This window comes from Pungitius pungitius, chromosome 3 (genome assembly GCF_949316345.1).
Source record: "Pungitius pungitius chromosome 3, fPunPun2.1, whole genome shotgun sequence".
Lineage (NCBI taxonomy): Eukaryota > Metazoa > Chordata > Actinopteri > Perciformes > Gasterosteidae > Pungitius > Pungitius pungitius.
In genome coordinates, this window is record NC_084902.1 from 8,908,607 (window position 1) to 8,930,776 (window position 22,170).

The 22,170-nt window shown below is 46.5% G+C and overlaps 1 protein-coding gene across 7 annotated transcripts in view; it reads left to right on the forward strand.

Annotated features, from left to right (window-relative positions):
* The first annotated feature begins 259 nt into the window (after positions 1-259).
* dock10 (dedicator of cytokinesis 10) overlaps positions 260-22,170 on the forward strand; it is a 51,330-nt gene continuing 29,419 nt past the window's right edge. For 4 of the 7 annotated variants that reach the window (XM_037458838.2, XM_037458896.2, XM_062561168.1 and 1 more), the window contains exon 1: positions 17,729-18,196. In XM_037458838.2, the coding sequence (XP_037314735.2) occupies positions 18,038-18,196 (159 nt within the window). In that variant the 5' untranslated portion in view covers positions 17,729-18,037. Of the gene's footprint in view, positions 573-17,728; positions 18,197-21,473; positions 21,671-22,170 lie in introns of those variants that run through there. The other 3 variants (XM_062561166.1, XM_037458879.2, XM_062561167.1) reach the window with 3 other exon arrangements.

A 22,170-nucleotide genomic window follows, 5' to 3' on the forward strand; every position in this document is an offset into this window, starting at 1 on the left:
ATAATATCATATTTGAGCATGATGGTATTGGAAATGCAGTTGCAGCAACGTAAAATGTCTCTTTTCGCACGTGAAGCGTGGAGCAAGTTCACCGCATTTGATCATTTCAGCCCGCAAAATAAATGCATTTTGGGAGTGGCGCAATCATAGTTTACGGTTTTTACAAAGATGTTTTATTTCGAAAGTTACAACCGGAAACATCGTCTTTGACTCGGTCTAGCTCGACGTCGGTTTTCGGCGCACAGGCATCCTCCGCATTACGCGCGCCGGCGTGTGCGTACTCAACGGTGAGTGTGAAGCGTGTGTGTGTGCGTGTGTGTGTGTCAACACAGCTCGCTCGGCTCGCCTCGGCTCTGCTCGGCCCACGTTAGGAGAGCGAAGGGGGCCCAGGTGGGTCTGACTGACTGCAGCAGCACACACCCCTCGGGGCTGAATTTGGGCTCCGTGACCGCTCCGATGAGGACATGGCAGCCGAATCGACCCGGAGATTCACCAAGAACCTGCTGAAACCGGGCACCGCGGCGGAGATCCGCCAGACGGCGTCCAACGCGGTCAGACACTCTGCGGTGACGGTGAGTGGACCCGGGTGGATTGTGAAAACGTGGTGGTGTGTGTGTGTTGGGGGGGGGGGGGAAGAAAAAAAACGCATCACACACACCTGTGGGCCCAAGGCTTTTTTTTGTTAGTGTTTTGAGCGCCCTCGGCCGCTAAAAGCTTTGCTTTTGGATGTGAATCCGATTCGCACCACTGCGCCGTCTTCAAATCCGACAAATGTGACATTGGCATTCATGCTGCATCTTTCTTTTGCGGCCGATGTGCACGAGCGGCACAGTGCGGCGCAGCTGCCCAGCATCTGGCCATTGATACTGCGAGAGGAAACCTTTTAATTACGGTGCTCACAAAGGTGCACAAATCGCCCCCCTGGAGTGTATCTCAGCGCGGGTCTGTCCCCTGTGAATGAATAACAGCGGCTTGGCGGTGGGATAGTGGGATGCGGCACGACACGGCCAGCGGTTTGCATCTGCCCAGCGGTGCACGGAGACCCAGAGGGAGGGACGGAGAGGCGACATATTCGACCACCGGATTTGATTTATGACTGTTTCTGCTATCAGGCCGTTTTAATGTCACGAGAAGTGCTTGTGAGATGTTTGATTCAGTGGGTGTGTCCCCTGCCTCACAATGAGAGGCTGTGATTGACGTTAAGATAACGGGAGGAGGGGTGCAGGAAAAAAAAAAAAACATCCCCTAGCACGTACGCATGCACACACACATACACTCACTCAAGGAGAAGGTGCTTTCACGATGTCCTTTTGATTTATCTGGCAGAGGACAAATCCTCCACCTCACGCTTTTGCGTGCGTGCGCGTGTCTGTGTGTCTCTGCTGTAGAGATTAGCATAGAGAAAGGTCACTCCACTTCAGACCATAGCTGCCACTCTGCATCCTCTCCACTCTGGTGTTAGTGTGTCAGTGGGACACATGCGTAACAGCACAGCGAGGAATTGATTGGAATAAAGAGAGAAAATCTAATATCACTGGTGTGCGTGCAGAATGAATCAAATGGAAACGTGATACAGCCTTTTTGCATGAGCGGCCAGATGTTACCACCGGCACAGTGTCAGTTGACTGGAATAGAATTGAATAGAATAACATGGGCCTTATGCATTTGCTGTAACACTGTGTATTGATTCTTCAGCGGATGAATAGATGGGCCGGTAAGTCACCTTGTGTTGGTATCATTTAGGACACTGGTGCACACGTTAAACTGCAGAAATAACACCTTTCCCGCCATGCCTAAAAGCGCTGCAGTTGAATCCACACATTTGGTATTTGGCTTTCGAGCAAAGGCACGACAAACTATTGGCTAATTAGCCATTAGAAAATGGGAGGTGTGCATGATCGAGAAAAATACTCACATAGCGTGAACAGTTTTGAACAAAGCGAGAAGGAAGGGAAGCCAGAGGCACTTGAGTTGTTGAGGTGTCTCTCCTTCGTCCCTGCGGCATTAAACATTAGCAGTTCCGCTCATTTAGACATTAACTAGAAAACAGTCAGTCATTATTTTTATTCTTTATGAAAGCCCCCCCATTCATTTGTGGCAAAAAGTCATTGTAGGATTATTCCATAGGCATTCTGACATATCGCAGTAGTTAATGCAGCAGATGAAATACCTTCAAGTCAGGTGACTTTCTCACATTGTCAATGAATTGTGTAAAAGCGTTGCTCTAGGTACTTTCAACTATGTAGCTATGTAGCATTTCCCACAATAGCCTCAACGGTATAAATATCACAGTTTAAACTGTGTGACGGAATTTCCAAGGGTTAACAAGTTGACGCTTATAGATCATCATATCGCCCTCCCCCACAGGAAACGCGATTTACCAGAATGCAAGATATGTTCCTCTAAAGAGTGTGCTGTTGTTTTTTGAAAAAAAGTCAATTTAAATGAAAACCATGACTCGTACTTTGAGCTTCACCCGCATGTGTGAAGAACCATGCAAATCAGTTTCAATTCCCTCATACATCTTGAAAAAGTCTCCATAAATAATTACCCCATAGTCATTTAATGTACAGATATAGGAGCTGAATAGCTATGCACAGGTTCCGGTTAAGTGTGTGTGTAAATGTCCATTTCTGTGAGTGTGTTAATGCACATCTTTTGTTGGTGAAAGAAACCAGGTCAGCAAAATCAGGCCCTATGGCATAACATTTAATGAAGCGCGAACCTCTTCCCCCTCCTCATCTCTCTCATTGACCCCTTCCTATTTTTCATAGTGGCCATTTATTTTCCTCATTAACTTAAAGCCTGCCCCCCCCTCCACCTCCTCCCATCCTCCTGACTCAATACTCCACCTCTGCATTCTTTCACTGTTTCAGAGTCTTCCATGTTTGAGTTGCTTCTCACAATGTTTTCCTTTGTGCTTTTCACCGTTCCATTGGTCCTCAGTCAGGTTAGATCAGTTTCTGAAGTGTGTGTGTGTGTGTGTGTGTGTGTGTTCGTGAGTGTATATAGCATACATGATACCAGGTAACTCCCCTGTGGTGCATGCTGCATTTTCCTTTTGATGAAGGGCTCTGTGAAAGCAATCACTGCTTTCTGACTACGCTGTTTCTCTCATGGTGGGTCAGCCCACCCAACCCCAAATATGTAGGGAGCCCGGGGGGGGGGGGGGGGCGGTGATGGTTACAGGAATGAAGGATGTAACGGTGGTTGAGTTTGGGTCCTTTTTTTCCTGTTTAAAGACCTGCAGTTTGTTGCTTCAGTGACCATGAGATCTTTTCCATTACCTATTTTTTCAGGGGGTTCTGTCATCCTGTGAGCCGCTGGACAGGAAATGGCAGTGAACATATCCAACATACATTGAATATCAAACATAAAGAAGCTGAATTTGTATCGAACACGCCCCAAGAGCAGTATTTAAATCGCATCTTTCACTAAATGAACGCTGCATGTCGGAAAGTGTGAGAAAGTGTTTATCACGTCCTCTCAGCTCAAGTGAGCAGCCGAGCCCTGTGGACACAAGTGGCGTTCTTGTTGTGACTCTGGCTGCCTGCTGGGATGAACCACATGCCATGCCATGCCATTGCCCCCCCCCCGTCCCCCCCCCGTCCCCCGGCATGTGGCATCTCACTTCAGCCTCAGTTCATTCGCCCAGTGGCGCCGGGTTGCTTGTCGGTGCGCTCCTCCTCGCTCCCTGCTTACGGGATGCACATGAATGCACGTACCTGTTCCACATGATCTTAAATCATGCTCCACCTTTCACCTGCCGCTATTGAAACGGACCTGATCCCATCATTAATGATCTTGAATTCATTGGTTCATTTTTTCCTATTAACTAATCACTGCATGGTTTATGTTTTTTACATGTTGTGTGCTGCCGTTGGCGTCATTGGAGTATTATTGATGAATAAGCCGTTGATTATTGCGTACCGGTAGTTGTTTTTTTTTGATCGATACACTTGTGTATTGATTAGTTGAAACACAATTTTTTTTTTTTACTGGGAAAATACCCACCCCAACTTCCCATTGCCAACCCTCCTATTTAAGACACAAGCCTGAGTACATTTGTTTTAAAAGTTGAATATATATTATAGTGTGGAACCGACCTATGGCTGACTTGAAAACACAGAGAGGATAGATTTTCCAAAATCACAAAAACTGGTGTGTGTGACGTAAACATGCGAACCCCCAATGGGACGGTGGTCCTTTAACAAAGCGCTTCACCTCCACGCTCAGTTGCACGCTCTCCTCGCGCAGAAACATTTAGAAAAGAGGTTTCAGGTTCAAGTGCGTTTTCCCTCCTGTATTTTTACCACGCTTTAAAAATGACCCCAAAAAAAGCTCCCACGTATTTCAAAAGGTGTGCATATTTCATTGAGCTCAATTTAGCTTGTCTATTTCAGTTTTCACTCAGTTGCATGCTTTATTTACTTTGAGAAGGAAATGTCAATATTTCAGTGGATTTGTCTGGGTGTGTCCTCTCTTGGAGAATGGGACCTTTTTTTGTTTGTTTTTGGCCCGTTGTGTCTCGTTACGCCTTCTTTTAATCTGCGTCTACATCAGCCCTCTCTATCTATCTGTCTCCGGGGCTCACACCAGTCATATTCTGTTTATATGTATCTGTTCTTCCAGTAAAATAACCATTGGGCACGTCTGTGTGTGTGTGTGTGTGTGTGTGTAGCTGAAATGTGTGTCAGACAATGCACAGCAGTCTGTAGTTGTTGGGGGGGAGGGGCACGTCTACCCTGCGAGCACCAGCGATGTATTGCCGGCCTGTGGTGGGGTGGTGGGGTGGGGGGGGGAGGGAGGGGGGCATGCTGACTTTGGTCTCTCCTCATGACACATCAGGCCGTCTGCCTTGGATGCATTGTGCATGACGGCTGACTGTTAGCGTGCCCGGGTTCTACTCGTGGCTGCTTCCCATCCGCGTCGCTGTGTTTTTTATCTTGATGAGACCACAGTGTGCTGCTGCTGCTCTGTTTTAAGGAAATACCACTCGTCAGTCAGTGTTGCGAGAATCAGTGGGCGGCAGCATGTACAGCAGCAACTAATGTGCCCCGTCTCATGGTTAAAGCGTCTCCTGGTTAAAGCGTCTCATGGTTAAAGCGTCTCCTGGTTAAAGCGTTTCCTGGTTAAAGCGTCTCCTGGTTAAAGCGTCTCCTGGTTAAAGCGTCTCCTGGTTAAAGCGTCTCATGGTTAAAACGTCTCCTGGTTAAAGCGTCTCATGGTTAAAGCGTCTCCTGGTTAAAGCGTCTCATGGTTAAAACGTCTCCTGGTTAAAGCGTCTCCTGGTTAAAGCGTCTCATGGTTAAAACGTCTCCTGGTTAAAGCGTCTCATGGTTAAAGCGTCTCCTGGTTAAAGCGTCTCAAAGCGATAGCCGCTGAAAAATCAAATGGAACCAGAAACCAGTTAGATTACCAGCGATTAGACGACTCTCCCACAGCCGTGCCTCGGTTACCGCGGCAACGGAGAGAGGTCAATTAGGATGGAATTCTAACAGGAAGCACTCATAGTATCTTATAGTGAATCTTATTTCATCTCCGCTAGTGTTCCCACGCTCCACTGCATTTCATACATTGATTGAGCTAGCTTGTGTATTTTAGACACTCTATTATTTTAATCTGTAACCCGCCCCTTTTCAGCTGCTGCATCGTCTATTACCTCCTGTTTTCCCCATTTTGAATAATGAATCTTTCATTATCTTTCAGTAGCTTGGCGCAATGAAAAGCCTGAGGAGAAGATCTGCATTGGCGCTGACATTCTGGTCACATGCCTCTTACAACATCTGGGCAGGACAGAATGCACCTCATAATCTGGTCGGAGAATCATTCACCGAGAATTAGTAAAAAAAACGTCCCAATGGAACAATTAGAATAGAACTGTGCAGAGAGATGTTGTTGGTCTGTTAGCTGTTATGACAGCTAATGTCAGCAATACGAGCCGGATACTTTTCACAATTCAAATGCTGAATTTTGAAACTAAGGGGCGAAACCGATCACAAAACAAGATGGATGATGATACCCCTACCAATCAATGTCTAAATATAGGAAAGTCACTATACTGCAGTTCTAATATTAGTATTACTCGGCACTATGTGACATTTGGAGTTTACTCTCCATCTCGTGCTTATGTGTTATTTATACTCAATCCATGTGTCTAACTGGCTTGTGAATTGCTAACACTCGGACATGTGGGACAGGATGTCACACCCTCCCTCCCCTCCCTCCCTCCCTCCCCCTCTGTCTCACACCGCTCGCCTTGTGTTCTCCGAGCATCTCGGCGCGCTGCTTTTTCACAGAAGCCGTGCCGTGGCCATGCGGTGCAACCTAAATGTGTGTTTATTTCACTTCAGAGGTTTCATCAGCAGGGCGACATGTACTGTGCCCCCCCCCCCCCCCCTCCTCCGGTTGAACACCCCAACCACACCGTCTCCCGCTGTGTTACAATAAAACCCCACCTTGTGCTGCTCCCTCACTGCCTTTTTCCTCTTCATCTTTGCCTTTTCCTTCTCCAAATGCATCCCCCCTTTTTTCGTTTTTTTTTACCCCCTCACTCTTTCTACACCAACTGGATTACATTAATCGCTCTTCTTTTTTGTGTGTGTGTCGAGTGAATGCTTCCAGTGTCACCGGTGCGTTGTGTGTGTATATGCAGACAGGAGAAAGGGATTAGAGGAGATGAATAGCCCTTTGACACTTGTTATGACTGAGCTGTAGACGACTCGGCCGGGTAACAGCGGGGCCGTGCACTGCCGGGCCTTAGTGTGTGTCTGTCCCCCATCTTCTCCGTGACCCATTCAGATGGGGGGGGGGGGGGGGCAGAGAAATGAAAGCAAACGAGGAGAGACAGAGAGAGACAGCGCAGAGGAAAAAAAAAAAAAGAAAGAATCTGAGCCCGTCACTGTCGCTACTGACACTGTGTCTTGATGAATCCCCCCACTGTTTGATCCCAGCGAGAAGCTGCGCACTGATCTCACTACGAGTGTGCGTCTGCCTTCGAATGCATGTAACCTTGCAGTGTCACACTGCGAGTTGAATTATAGATAAGACAAAAGCCTGTTTAGTCTAGGTGGGAAAACTCTGTCTCTAAGGCCAGCTTTTGTGAGAGGGCACATAGGAGAGAGAGAGAGAGAAGGTGGGGGGGGGGGGTCGTGCCAATGTACGTTCACAATAGGCTCTTTGGAGAGTGAACTGTTGCATTCAGACCGGGCTTTGCCTCCCTGGAGTTTAACTTTTATCCGTCCAGCTTCGCCGTGCCGCCCCGTACCCTAACAGGCGCCGCGGGTACTCGTCCATCCACCCTTTTCACGGCCCCCCCCAGGGGAAGCGGTAGAGAGAGCGAGGGAGGGAGGCAATGGGATGGGGGGGTCCACTTCACTCCACATGCTGGTCTAAGAATAGTCCGGGGACTCTCAGCGGGTGAATTGCAGTGTTGTGTCTCTCCCGCACTCTGCATTCCAGAGTAGGAGGCCTGAATATGTTACCGCCATTACCGTCCGACCCCCTAACCCCCCCCCCCCCCCCCCCCCGCCCTGTCGTATCCACACACACACACACCACACTGTGGGGCGGTCATGTGTGATGTGGACTTTCCCTTTATTAACTGTCTTCACTGGCTGGACATGGGATTGGGCGAGAGAGGAGGGGGGATCTAATTAAGGAAGGATGTATAGAGAGTGTCTCAACAGTTTGTTAGGGCCGTCCTCAGAAGTGTACATCTTCGCGGCATTTTTGTTAGAGGGTTGAATCCTCTTAAGGTCTTTTCGTCCCTTTTTCTCTGACCGTTTCCTGCCGGCTTTGATCAGCCAGGCCGATCGTCCCGTCTCACCGGCGTCCGTCCTTTTCTCTCCGGGTGTCAGGGAGTACGAAATGAACCCGAAACAAGCAGCCATTATTAGTATTTCACCACCTCCATCCGCCTCGATAACCCACATCCATTCACACATACACCCGCAGATAAAAGTACACGCACGTTGTTGGAAATAGAACAGATCGTTTTGCCTTGGAGATAATGTGCCATGGGTAGCAGCGCAGACGTAGCGGGCATTGCTGGTGATAGCGCAAGATAACTGGCTGAGGCTCAGGATATGTGACCATGCTCAGTTTGTGAAACGCTGGAGTGAAATGCGCTTGTTGCAGCCGTGACCTCTTTGCGCTTTTTGTCAGAGGCTGGGAATCTTACGGATTGCAACAATGTACTCGTATGTGTAAACTAACTAACTCTCCAAAAGCGGGGATATCTCTCCAAGCCCGACCCTTGAGTCCACAGCACAGTATCTCTGAAGGAAGAGTTTGGTATTTTGGAAAAATACAAGTAGAATATATGAGTGGATTTTTGTTACCCTCTGAAAAGGCCAGGTTAGCTATTTTCTCCTCCAACTCCAGTCTCAGCTTCACATTTATTACAAAGACACGAGAGTGGTATCAATATCTACAGTAAGTCGCAATAAACACACAAAATATTGATGGTGGTCATTTCAATTATTGAGGTTTTTCTTCATGTAATTCACAAAAAAAAGACTTTCACAATGTTGCTTTCGTTTTCCATGAGTTTTTCTTTATTTTTGGGGCCTTTATGATTAACGATCAGGCTACAGGGTTCTGGTATGTTTCAGTTCTACTTCTAGAATTTAACAGATGTTTTTTAGTATTTTTTTATATTTTGAGTATTGGGATGATTTTGACAACTAGTTGCATATAAACTCTGGTCCATATAAACAGGTAAATCCTGTGGTCATGATTCCGTGCTTCATTTGAAAAACAGGTGCATTGTGCGTTAATCAATCACCTTTTCCTGTCCAGTGCTGGTAATACGAAATACACATAGACACTACAATACATAAATACACTGTCAAATACTAATCTAGTAACATTGATGCACATCAATCGGCCATTTAGTAATCACATTTTTGAAGTCACAAATGAATTTGCTGTATCTTGTTCAGATTTTGTGCCGTAGGATCGTGTCGTTTCATCCATCGAGGGTCCGATCAGGCTTCATAAGAATATAGACATTGTACCGCTGTGCTACAGATACATGATCAACCTAAAGTATATGATCCCACTTGCCGTCTTCATCAGGCACTGCAGTTTGTCATGATCCTCATCGCATGTATTTACGACGGTGCAGTTCAGGCCGGAGGACAAACTGTTGAACATCTGGAGGACACGGCTGAGTACAGAGTGATTTAATTTCAACCCAAACGAGCAGAGTTTGTTAGACTTAATTACTGCGCATTCATTGAATCTTAAGTTGACGTCAATTTCAACTCAAAGCTGTTTGTAAGTCGCTTAACTAAATTTGCATTACTATTGGAGGGGGGTGGAGAGTGTTAAGGAAACACATTCGCTTGTGTGCAAAAATAATTGCTATTGCATTCATCGTTGTCCAAGGAGCTACAATTTTATTTTGATTCCACTTCTAACTTATCTTATTAGGAGTCTTGTACAATCACAAAATGGTCCCACACATTTTCCTTTCTGCCACGTGGCAGCGGTGGAGATGGATTTGATTCAAAGATGCCACATCGGCCAAAAGCCATTCTCCCTGACTGACACGGAGAGTGTGTCTCTCCGACACGTGTCCCGCAGGAAAAGCCCCGAGTCCAAACGCTCAATAAGAGAAGGGAGTTAAGCTGATGGAACAAACCGCGCTCCATAATTGTCTGTCACGCTTGTTGTCGGGCGAGATTCTTCTGATTTGGATTCAAAGCCTTCGTATGATTTGGCGCCGGTTCACCGTGGGCCTAATTTTTTCTTTTGCGAGTACATCAAATGTCAGCCAAAGAGCTGAAAAGGAGTTTTGCAAAAATAAATAACTGTGGGGGGGGAAGAAGAAAAAAAAAGCACAGTGTCTGTAGGAAGGGTGTGTGAGAAAGGACGGGGGGATGGGGAAAAGGTAAAGGAAGGAGCGCAGATATGAAAAAAGCACGAGGAGAGAAGTCGAGAGCAGCTGTGTCCTCGGCCTCAGCTGGGACCCTGGGGACAGCGAGCTATGCTGAGTGGGCGTCTGGCAGATAGTTAGCGCTGGTATGGAGGTCACGCAGAGGTTACGCGTAGGCTTTGTGAAGGTGTCATGTAGGCGTCATGGCTGAATGATCTATGGCAAACCGGGCATTCTAGTGGGCTTTTTCTTCCCTGTGAGGCTGGTGATTGTGGGGGTTGGCACGGAGTCTCATGATGTATTTCTCACCAAGGCTGGACTGGTGTGGACCGTGTTTTGTTTTTGGCATGTTTGCATTTAAGCAAACATTGGCTCGGGCTTGGTTTAAGATGAATCCATATTCGGTTCAGAGTGAGGACACATTTTTCTAGCGAGCAGAGCAGCAGGAAACAGAAATCATCAGGGATAATTGCCCGAGGAAGAGTTACTGTTTCAGAGTTTCAGAGGCACATTAGTGTATAGTTTGACTTGGCCTGCATGAAGGAGTATGCGGACTGTGTGATTGGTGGGAGACTCTTTCACCTGGAGGGGAAACGGGAGAGGTCTAACAGATGTGTAAATGGCCCTGAGACGATCGAGGAGACAAAACGGACACATAGTGCTGAGAGAGAGGAATCCTGACTGCTGTACTGGAGTCGTATTCATTATGTTGCTGCTGCACTCTTTCAAGTAACATCGGGTTTTGATAAACAGATTAATCCTGGCAACAGGAACTTTTTTTCTTTCAAATAAATGTTATTTTTCTTCGACGTAAACACAGAATCTAAGGAAAAGCACAGCAATGACCTTAATGACCCCCCAAAAATGTTAACTAAAGGATGTGTAATATTGCAAATATACACTCACCGGCCACTTTATTAGGTACCCCATGCTAGTAACGGGTTGGACCCCCTTTTGCCTTCAGAACTGCCTCAATTCTTCGTGGCATAGATTCAACAAGGTGCTGGAAGCATTCCTCAGGGAGTTTGGTCCATATTGACATGATGGCATCACACAGTTGCCGCAGATTTGTCGGCTGCACATCCATGATGCGAATCTCCCGTTCCACCACATCCCAAAGATGCTCTATTGGATTGAGATCTGGTGATTGTGGAGGCCATTTGAGTACAGCGAACTCATTGTCATGTTCAAGAAACCAGTCTGAGATGATTCCAGCTTTATGACATGGCGCTTTATCCTGCTGAAAGTAGCCATCAGAAGTTGGGTACATTGTGGTCATAAAGGGATGGACATGGTCAGCAACAATACTCAGGTAGGCTGTGGCGTTGCAACGATGCTCAATTGGTACCAAGGGGCCCAAAGAGTGCCAAGAAAATATTCCCCACACCATGACACCACCACCACCAGCCTGAACCGTTGATACAAGGCAGGATGGATCCATGCTTTCATGTTGTAGACGCCAAATTCTGACCCTACCATCCGAATGTCGCAGCAGAAATCGAGACTCATCAGACCAGGCAACGTTTTTCCAATCTTCTATTGTCCAATTTCGATGAGCTTGTGCAAATTGTAGCCTCAGTTTCCTGTTCTTAGCTGAAAGGAGTGGCACCCGGTGTGGTCTTCTGCTGCTGTAGCCCATCTGCCTCAAAGTTGGACGTACTGTGCGTTCAGAGATGCTCTTATGCCCACCTTGGTTGTAACGGGTGGTTATTTGAGTCACTGTTGCCCTTCTATCAGCTCGAACCAGTCTGGCCATTCTCCTCTGACCTCTGGCATCAACAAGGCATTTCCGCCCACAGAACTGCCGCTCACTGGATGTTTTTTCTTTTTCGGACCATTCTCTGTAAACCCTAGAGATGGTTGTGCGTGAAAATCCCAGTAGATTAGCAGTTTCTGAAATATTCAGACCAGCCCTTCTGGCACCAACAATCATGCCACGTTCAAAGTCACTCAAATCACCTTTCTTCCCCATACTGATGCTCGGTTTGAACTGCAGGAGATTGTCTTGACAATGTCTACATGCCTAAATGCACTGAGTTGCTGCCATGTGATTGGCTGCTTAGAAATTAAGTGTTAACGAGCAGTTGGACAGGTGTACCTAATAAAGTGGCCGGTGAGTGTACATCGCAGAGCACATACAGAGCCGATGACCTCAGCAGCCTACGCTTCTGTGCCGAGTCCTGAGCTGGGACGGTAGTGGGGGGGGGTTAGCGGAGAGCAGCAGATATGGTGAGATGCCACGTGGGAGAGTGACTTAATGAGGCCTCTCTGCGACAGTACAGTGGCTGTTTGTGTGTTCGTACTGCTTCTGCTGCTGAATGGATGCTAAAGAATATGAGTCATCGGCCAGATTCTCTACAAATGTGTGAATCAGCGACAGGGCGAAGGTTGACACAGGACAGGTACACGCTATGGAGTTATTGTCATTGTTGTGTGGATCCCAGAGTGGACCCTGGACCAACAACATGCATCCCAATGTAGAAGTCTAGCTTGTTTCCCACAGCGTTTTACATTTGGAGGTGTGTCAACCCACCTGAAACACAGACCACCTCCACCAATAACTGTTTTTTTTAAATAAAACATAACACAATGGCGTGAACGTAATGTGTGCCTCGTGATCTACTAATTTGACCATCCGGCTGACGTTGAATTTGAGACCATCTTTGTACGTATCCTTGACATGGGTCACGTAGAGTCTCCCTGCGATTGGTCACCACTTTAAGTTGCTCCTATATCAGGTTCTATTTGACCCAACATGCTGCATGAATATGTGTTATAGCAAAGATATGAACACACATACTGTACACGTTCCCATAAACCACGGTTATGTGTGTGTGTGAGTCCGATGAGAATAAATGATTTTTTACAATGCCCCCCCCACCCCCTCCTCTCCAATCCAAGCAGTTGCTACTCTCCAACTTCCCCCTCTCCCACATTCTCTGCACCCATCTCCCCTCCTCCTCAATCTCTCCTGCCTCGGGACTTCGGTTCTCAGTTAAGGACATTTTTAATAGCTTCCTTTTGTAAACAAGTCCGCTGCCGGAGGACCAGATAGTATCTCTGGCACCGAGCGCCTCCTGCAGGTCCCTCCTTAAAGACGTGGCGCCCTCTCGTCCTCCACGCGGCCTGCCGTGTCCGGCTCTCGGCACTAGATGGCGTGTGTGCCGTGGCTCTGAGCACATCCTGTTCATCTCCTCCAGGGGAAGTACTCAATTGAGAGCCAGATATGACACCCGCCTTCAGGGGGGTGGGGGGGGGGGGGGGGAGCTCATGGTCTTGTTGACGTGACGCTGTACAATTATGTCATGGGTTTCGTTTCATGGTCGCCACATGAAAATAATTGGGCCGGGTTTGCAGCAGCGGGGGGGGGGGGGGGGGGGCTGGGGTCCCCTGCGTTAGGTTGGTCATGTGGCGCAGGCAGGCACCGGTAGTGGGGGGCTGAACCAAAAACAAAATGTAACGAGTGAAAGAGAACGACAGGGGGGGTAACGCTGTGAAAGCCAAAAAAAACCCTCGAGAAGTGAGAAAAATCCAGATGAAAACAAGGGAAGAATCAAGAAAACCCCTCCAGCTCAAACAGAGAAGCTTCTGTTTCAAGGGACAAAAGGTACTTTTTCAGCTCACATTCAAAAGCACACACTTTTTAAGCACTATTTTAGTTGTGGGAAAAAAAACATCACACAATCCAATATGATGACCTACTCAACACCTCAAAATATCAGCTAATATATGAGGGATCACATCTCTAATCAATTCAACCTGTGATCTAATGCGCTGCTCATTCTGTCTGCCTTCCTGTGTGTGCAAGACGGTGCGCTGCGGTGTTGAATGTGCAGCCTGAGGTTTTACTGAGAAGCACATGAGTTAGCACGTAGTTAACGCCGTCGTCACTAGCAACACTGGGGTGTTACACACCTAGAAGCAGCTTGAGCTGCAGACTCTAGCTAGCCCGCCTATTTCGGAGGAATTGGAGGAGAAAATACTGGTTATTTAAGGAAGTTTGTTTGACCCAACAAACCAGAATAGCGTTAAAAATACTTTTATCTGAACGTTTGCAATCTGCAGATTTCAACTCAAGCATGTTTTTTTTCTTCTGCTCAATCATTTAATTTTTTTTTTACTACAGTCAAGTCACTGAATTCCCCCCCCCCACTCCCGAGAACAGAAGGGGGCTGGGGGGTTAGTGCAGCCAGAAGGAGGTCGGTGTCCATCTTGTTGCGCCCAAACCGTAGTTTGCTGAAAACACGGCACCCTTGAGTGACAGCATCCTTCCTGTTATGGTCACCATGGAAACAGAAGAGTGTTTTCCCTAGTAAACTCAGCGAAGCTCCGCGCCGCATCAAATACCGCTGCCATGAGTCAGCCTGCAGCACAACGGGGAACCTAACTATAGCCGAGCTAACTGCTTACAAGGCAGCGTGCAGGAGCTTTTATAGACTGTGGTTTCCTACTCGGCCTAGTTGGCTGAGGTATTTGAAGTCAGGTAAATGGCTTATGTTTGTCTTTTGTCTAAGTAGTTAACCAACGTGCAGCATGCACCAACATCCAACTCCTGCAAATGGCACAAGGAGACACTTTGTCACTGTTGCTCAGCAGAGGAAGGAGAATAGTTACTGAGGCTGAGGCTGCACATCTGTAAAAGATTAAGTCCTCAAATGATGGCAGCACACTGCAATATACAACCCAATGATGTCATCCTTTTGCAGAGTTTCAGACTTACACACAGCTGAACCCTGTTCACACAAGGAAGCACACGTAGGCACAAGGAGGACATGTACTCATACCGTAGGTCCAACAGTCAGTGCTAGAGATTCATTGGACTTGTCAGTATGATTCTTAATAATATTGTAGAAATTACCTGATATAATGGTTTCCTTTTACATGGTTTAGGGAAATCCAGAAGTGATTGAATTGGAGTTCTAAGATGATTTATGTAACTAATGTAATCATTTCCTTTAAAATTTAAACAAGCTTTCTGAATGGAGACCAGAGGAGATTATTCCATCTCATTGTGTGAACTGCGTGGTTTTGTATGGGGATGTATAACTATGCTTCTAGACGGTTGTTATCCCATTTCATTGTGTGATTTATTTATTTTCCAGACCTGCTCCAACTAAAGGACAGGTGTCCTGGGAGAAGAGATGCTTTACACCGTACCACTATTGGTTTCCTCATTCCCCTCCACGGCAGATGCAAGGGGCGCATCACTTATTCAACACTCACCACCTCATTCGCTGAAAGTTGCCCCAGGTGTCTTGATATAAATCCGCCTCTCCCTCTCCTTCATTTCACAAAAAGAGGTAGAGTGAAATGAGGACCAAATGACGAGAATATTGCAGCTAATTTGTCTTTCCTCAATTTCCCCATGCTCTGGATCTGCGTTAAGACTCCTCATATAACTTCAATGTGAAAGACTGACTCATCTTAACAATGGCGTAATGCATTGAACGCAACAGATGAGACCTTTCCTAATATCAAATACGTAAAGTATGTTTATGTTATGTCCAAGATTCAATTAAAAAAACTGCTGAAAAACAAAACTAGAAAATAGCGACAGGATCGGCTCCTGCTCTTTCTTCTAGTTTTTTTCAATCGTCGTTGCATCTTCAGAAAACTTTCCATGTACAGTTTACTGAGTGCCCTACCCTAAAATACTTTAAGGGCGACGAATAAAAATGTCAACATTATTGGTATCCCATAAAGTGAGGTGCTCTTTAAATGATCTTCCTCCTCTCACGCCTCCAGCAGATAATGCCAAAATTAAAACGGTTAGTCTTGCCGAACCTTTCGGAAACAGAAACACAGTCGCAGCAGCCAGCGTGGTGAATACAACCTGTGATTGAACGCAGTGTGAATGAGAGCACAGTGTGCAGCCCAGGACCCCGCTGGCGACCACAGGGCACGTCTGTGTGGGCGTGTTTGTGCGATAGAACCATTGTGGCGGCCTGGCGAACAAACAAAGCCCATCGCTGTGTTTGGTGTGTGTTTTAGCTGCTGCTAACAGGCGTGCGCTGCACTGAAGGGCCTTAGTGGGAAGGAAGAGTTTTGGAGGGCGTTGTGTAGTGTGGGAGGGGGGGCTGGTGGGCGTGGTTAATGTTTCTCCAATGTGCACTGGTCATAGGCGCCGTCGTTATGCGTGTGTTTATGTGCGATGTGCTGTTTATATTTAGCCACGCAAAGGCATTATGATAACAATCATTTATGTGGGTGGTTGGGTGGGATTTTCTGCCACACTGACGCGAACACTAATGCCCTTAATAATGACCTAACGACATCACCATGGTTACTCTCTCCTACGCTCTGTAGGAAGCAAAGAGTTGTCTTTACGTTATGTGTCACTTGATTACAGGTCTGCCGACGGCCTTTGGCAGTGTACTACTGTAATTATATTATAGGTAGATCATGTAAAACCCTTCCCTCAAATGACCTGTAGTGTGGGTCCTTTCTGTGATGCTTTGCGATCTGGATTTACATGTTTGACTTTTTGTCTGAATGTCTCGTCGTTCTGTGTCTTCTATCGTTGTCAAAGTTATCCAGAATCATTTAAATGACTCAGTGCTGTCATTTGAAAATGATGTAGTGCTAAAAAATCTTTTCTTTAAAGAAAAAAATCCCTGTGTTCATCAATGTAACACTGTGTTTTTTGGCCAATCTAATGGGCTTTAGACTGTTTAATTATCCTAATCCATTTAGTTTTCAACGTTATGTTAGGAGATACAACTGTGGACATGCTTTGAGCTGCAGTTTCTCTAATGGTTCCATTAAATGTGCCGTCTCTCTTTTTTAACAGATATTACTGCTTACTTAAGAATGCTTTGAGCAGATTTGTTGTATATTGTCATATTTAGTCTGTTGTGCTTATAGTCCCTGTCTTGCTCCACCTTCTCCCCATTAGCTAAATTTAAGTAAATTCCATTATATGTTGGCACTAAAAAATAGTAAATCAAAACTCAGGCGTCCCTCCAGAAACCTTTGGGTTACAAAACGAATACTACATCCACATTGTTCTGTTTGATTGTTTCCTCTGGTTCTATAAGTGAAACTGGCAATGAATAAAAACAAATGAAAACCCTTTTGTTCTCCAAACCCACATTTTTTCTCTCTTTCATTTTGGCCACACAAAGTGAAAAAGGAGCATGAGAAATTAAGCAAAACCAGATGGTACGGGGACATGGGAACAATTTAGAGCGGCTAAAGTAGCTGTCGGTGGCACTTGTCGTGGACATCGGAGCCGTTGTGATGGAGCCGAATAACTTGAGTACTTGTTTTAGATTCAAACAAAAGACAAAATGTCCTGCTGCCTGTCAATGTGCTGAACCAATGTCGCAGGATGTCAGCTCCACAGGACAAAAACTCCACATCCACGCTTCATCTATAAAGCCGCCCACTTTCTATCCACTTTGTGTTCACCCGCCACTCTGCACACGCACTCTGCCAACCTCCATTCTGGAACATCAGGCTGAATTTGAGTCTTTTCCTTCAAGTTTATTTGACCAAATCAGAGTGTGGGACGGCACCATTGCACTTCTTGTGCTTTTCTTCGGTGCACAACCCGCTAATGCACACACACAGCCGACAGGAAACTACAACTTGACAGGACCTGGTGTTACTGGGAGAAAAATGGTAGAGAAAAGTGCTGCAGAATGAAAATCTGAAATGTGTGTGTGTGTGTGTGTGTGTGTAGGCAGCTGGTTCTGGTCAGCTGACAGCTATTGCAGACGGTGATTTAAAGGGAGAGCTGGGCCGAACCGTGCACAGCTACTGTCAATGTGTGTGGGTGTGTATGTGTGAGAGGAAGAGCGAGGGAGAGGAGGAGAGAAGGAGAGACGGGGAGAGGGAGAGGGAGCGAGCCATGTCAGGCTGCCGGTGTGTAAGCTCAGCAACATTCGGAGCTGCAGACTGGAGCAGAGCAGAGCGGAGCGGGGGGGGAAAGGAGCAGAGAGCTTGCATAGCAGGACCACAGAAGTAAGACAAGAGACGGTCGAGTTTAGGATGTCTTGAGTTGTCCTTGCTGGGCCTGAACAGAACACTGCGCCACTGGCTGGACCAGAGGGCTGGCTGGACTGAACCGGACGGCGCCATCGGGTCGGTGCGGGTGAAGCCCATACTGCTGGACAGTATCAGGGCTGGACCAGGAGCCAACCGCGGTGGACCATGGGCTGTTCGGCCAGCGTGGTCCTGCTCCTGCGCTCCGTGGGCGTAGCCGAGTGCGGCCGCATGTGTTCGCGACAGGACCAGATGTCATCGGATGCTGCCACTCCCACCCTGGAGGGCTACACCGCCACCACCTCACCTCTGACCATCATTGTGATGGTAACCAGCACTAATGCTCCTCCCATTACCTCTGCCCCTTCTGCCTAATGCATGTGAACAGGTAGAGCGGGCTACAGCCCGTGGGAGGGATTGTGTGCTCGGCGTTATCATACCCGGGGGTGCATTAGCGGCCATGTTTGTTGATTTAGTCGCAGTGATGGAAGCCAAAAAGTTGGTAATTTGTACCATGTGTATGTTTCTTTTTCTCATTGCTGAGGTTGACGTATGGTCATTGGTTGGGGCCTGGTGGTTTCCATTCACAGCTGACAGGCAGAAGGGCGGAAATGGAGGGAGGAGAATTGAGCGGGGGGAGGAGGGGGGAGGAGGGGGGGGGGGGGGGGGGTCAGACAGGAGGAATCTAGTTTCTGTGGGAAAAATCGGCAAACTCTGCTTATGGCCAACAGCAAAGATAAAAATAGCTATAAAAAATAACCATTGATAAAGTGTCATTTGAGTGTGTGAATTGAGGAATGACTGGAAGTTACATATATTGTTATTTCTCTTTAGCAATTTACAGTCAGTACATCTGTTTGGTATCTGTATCCACTAGTGTTGGCCAGATTTGTTCTTATCCCAGAAAGACCTTCTTTAAAGCCAACGGAAAACATGTTATTATTTTTTGCAATACTGGATCTTTACTCTCACTCCTCACTGGTTCTTTCTTTTTCTTCCATAAACTTTTTGGTTCCTGTGGGTCCCTGTATTAAAACGACAGTCCTAATAGTCATGTTTTCCCGCTTATTCCTCCTGTACTTCAGGCTAGTCTTTACTAGAAACTAGTGAATTAACACGGTCCTTTTGCATATCCGTCCACAGCATGTAGGTTTTTGTGAAATATAATTGCAATGGACCAGACGATGGTCATGTGGGGGAGTCAGATTGCTGAATCCATCTGGCGAATCAAGAGAAAATGCACAGCTGTGTGTCATCCAAATACAAAATCCTAACATGTCAAATTATACAATATGATGTAGCCACGGCATGCAGGCAGAGAATAAAGGCCCATGCATAGCTTTGCTTACTGTGTTAAAGTAAAGAAATTCCAATTGAAAACACTCTTATTTGAAGTTGTTAAGTTAGTTCATTTATCAGTAGTCAAATGTGCAGCTGTAATCCCAAAGAACTGCAATCTGCTAGCAGTTAGTCTCATAACGCATGAAGAAAATCTCATCCCTCCTGTATTCTGTGTAGCGTCTGTTACTGGAAATTCCTGTTAGTGAGATCCACTGGCTTCTCCCCACCAGTCAGATAGATAGAAGTCAGTCAGTCAGAAGTTAAATCCGCCTGCCTATGCAACTTGCACAGCTTTGTTCATCAGAAAATAAACCACAGAGGCCGCCTCCTAACAAGAACAAGCCATGTGATGTGAGTTGGACAAAGGGTTAGAAAAAGGTCACATGTCTTTTTACCATTACTCCACACATTTTGGCCTGAGCAAAGAATTCGTTTTCATTAGTTGGGCGACTTCTCTTCCAAAATTGAATCCCCATCACTCCAAATGTGCCTGTCCCGAGGTGTCGCATTGCTCTGATGTAAAGCAGATGACTTCAGTCCCCCTTGTGTCCCCCCCCCCCCGCCTTCCGCTCTCACTCTCTCTCTATCATCCTCCCTATCAATCCATCATACTCCTTCTCTCCCCACACCCCCCTCTCTCTGCTTCTGTCTCGCTTTCCTCACATCTTTCCTTTAACAGGACGATAGCCCTTAATCTGTTGTTGAAAATGACACAGACCAGCTTGTGTGCACAAAGTGCAAAGAGCTGGACGCTGTGATTCCCCTCCCCCCCCCCCCCCCCCCCCTTCGTCTTTGTCTTCATCGTTTCTCAATTGTGATTTATTCTGATCCCCTGTTTTCCCTCTGACCAATTCAGAGCATCCCACGCACTTCTCCCAATGTCTGGTCCTGTTGTTGACACTTATGCTGCGAGGCACCATTCCTGCGCCCTACTGAAGGGAGAAAAACAGAGAAGCGGGGGGACAGGGGGGGGGGGGGGGGAAAGAGTGGCTTTAAAAGGGAATTTAAACAGGGGGAGAACAAGGGATCAGGTAAGAGACAGAGAGAGAATCAAAGCGTCGCTGAGGATGTTTGATGAATAGACGTAGAGCGAGAGAAGGGATGAGAGGAAGGGATGCAAGCAGCTGCAGAACAGGACGGACGGAGGGAGGAAAAGGGTGAGAGAAGAAGGAGGAGGAGGAGGGAGGTTGAGCTCCGGACATTAAATGGCTTTGAAGGAGTGCAGTGCTAAGAGCACGATTATAATTCACCGTCTCAGATTTGAAACATCAAAGGGTTCAAACTTATTCAATTAGAAAAAACATCCATACATAGATTAAGATTAATGCTTTACTTAGAGATGTCTGTTGCAGGCTGCTGTTCCACTCTCTCATGAAGTCGGACTCATGGGAGATACTTTAGTTTTATCTCTGATAATTCACAAGGTCTCCCGAATAGCAACCTGCTACCTCAAAGCAGGTCACATCATTTCCATGACATTTGACCTCAGAATGTCCCATTCATCACTTGAACATCACATAACTGCCACTGGCTGACTTACTAGGCATACACACGCTATAAACTATTGCAATGAGCAGCCTCGGGTTTGATTTGTACAAGTTCATGCAAATAACATAAAGTGAGCTGTCTGGGGTTTTGTGTGTGTGGCCTCGTGCTGAATGGCGGCCTCTTATGTAACGCGTTAAGAGCAAGTACGTGAGCTGTTTCCTCTTTTGCCGGTCTCTGTTCTGCTATCATCGTTTAATCTGGGGAAGTGAGTGTGAGTGTGTGTGTGTGTGTGTGTGTGTGTGTGTGTACAGGTGGATCTAGATAGAAATGTTTTAGTTCGTTAATGTTTCACGTTGATCTAAACGCAGGCATGTACATGTTGGCTTTACCAAAGGAAAGCTGGCTCCTAGAGTTGACTGTCTGTACTAAAAGCGCACGTGTGTGTGTGTGTGAGTACATGAGGTTGTCTGTTTTGTACGGTTAATAACGTGAAGCGGCGGAATACGCATAGTCGTTACTCTTGGAGAGCACAGATAACAGTGGATCGCGTTGTCCTGCTGAATTGACAGAAAGTGAAAGACGTTGAGCCTGTGACGTGTAGAAACATCTGGTCAGGTTGCCGTTTGCAGGGGATTTTCTGTGAGTGCGTGGTTGGGGTTGCGTGTGCTGGAGTGTGCGTGTGTGCGTTGGATCAAACATCAACTTCCTCTGCATCCACGTGCACCTCACAAACCCGCTCAGCGTTAGTTCTGCTTCTGAAAGAGCACATGTCTGCGACGTGAGTTTTGTTGAGTTCACTTTTTATTGAGTTTTTAGCTTGTTTTTTGTTTTTAGAAGCGGAAGTTCTGGCACTTTTCTTATTGGGCTTACTTAAACTTTGTCCTGCTAACAATGAGCTTCAGGAGTAAAATCACCTTCAGGAGGAAAATAAAGAGCAAGCGAGTACGATCGGATTTCAACCGGATGAGTATTGTATGTATTTGTATGTCTCTTTCTGTGTCCGTCACGTCCCATTCACGCTGCACCACGACTCTTAATAGTATTTATTGGCTGTCACATGGCTACAGTTTGCCATTAGTGACGTACGCGTGTTTTAATGCTACCGGGCAACATGGGGATTGTGATTTGAATATAACTTTACTGACTAATGACCACAGTCAGTGGCCATCATGTAATGTATTGTGTTTTTAATAATGCGTTTGTTACAGTACAGTGAGCCAGGCTCACAGGAACAAACCAGATTGAACAGAATAGTCAAATGAAATGTGCTAATGGTACATTACTGGATCCTTCAGATGTCAGCTTGTGCCAAAGCCAAAGACTGACATCACACGAGTCAGACAGAGTCACAAAGCTTCATCTACCTGCTTTCTTCTCTCATTTATTAGTTTGAATCTCATGAATCGCAAAGAGGCATTTTCTCATTTTTAACACCAGATGGGGTCAATATTAACAGTATATAGTATTGGTGG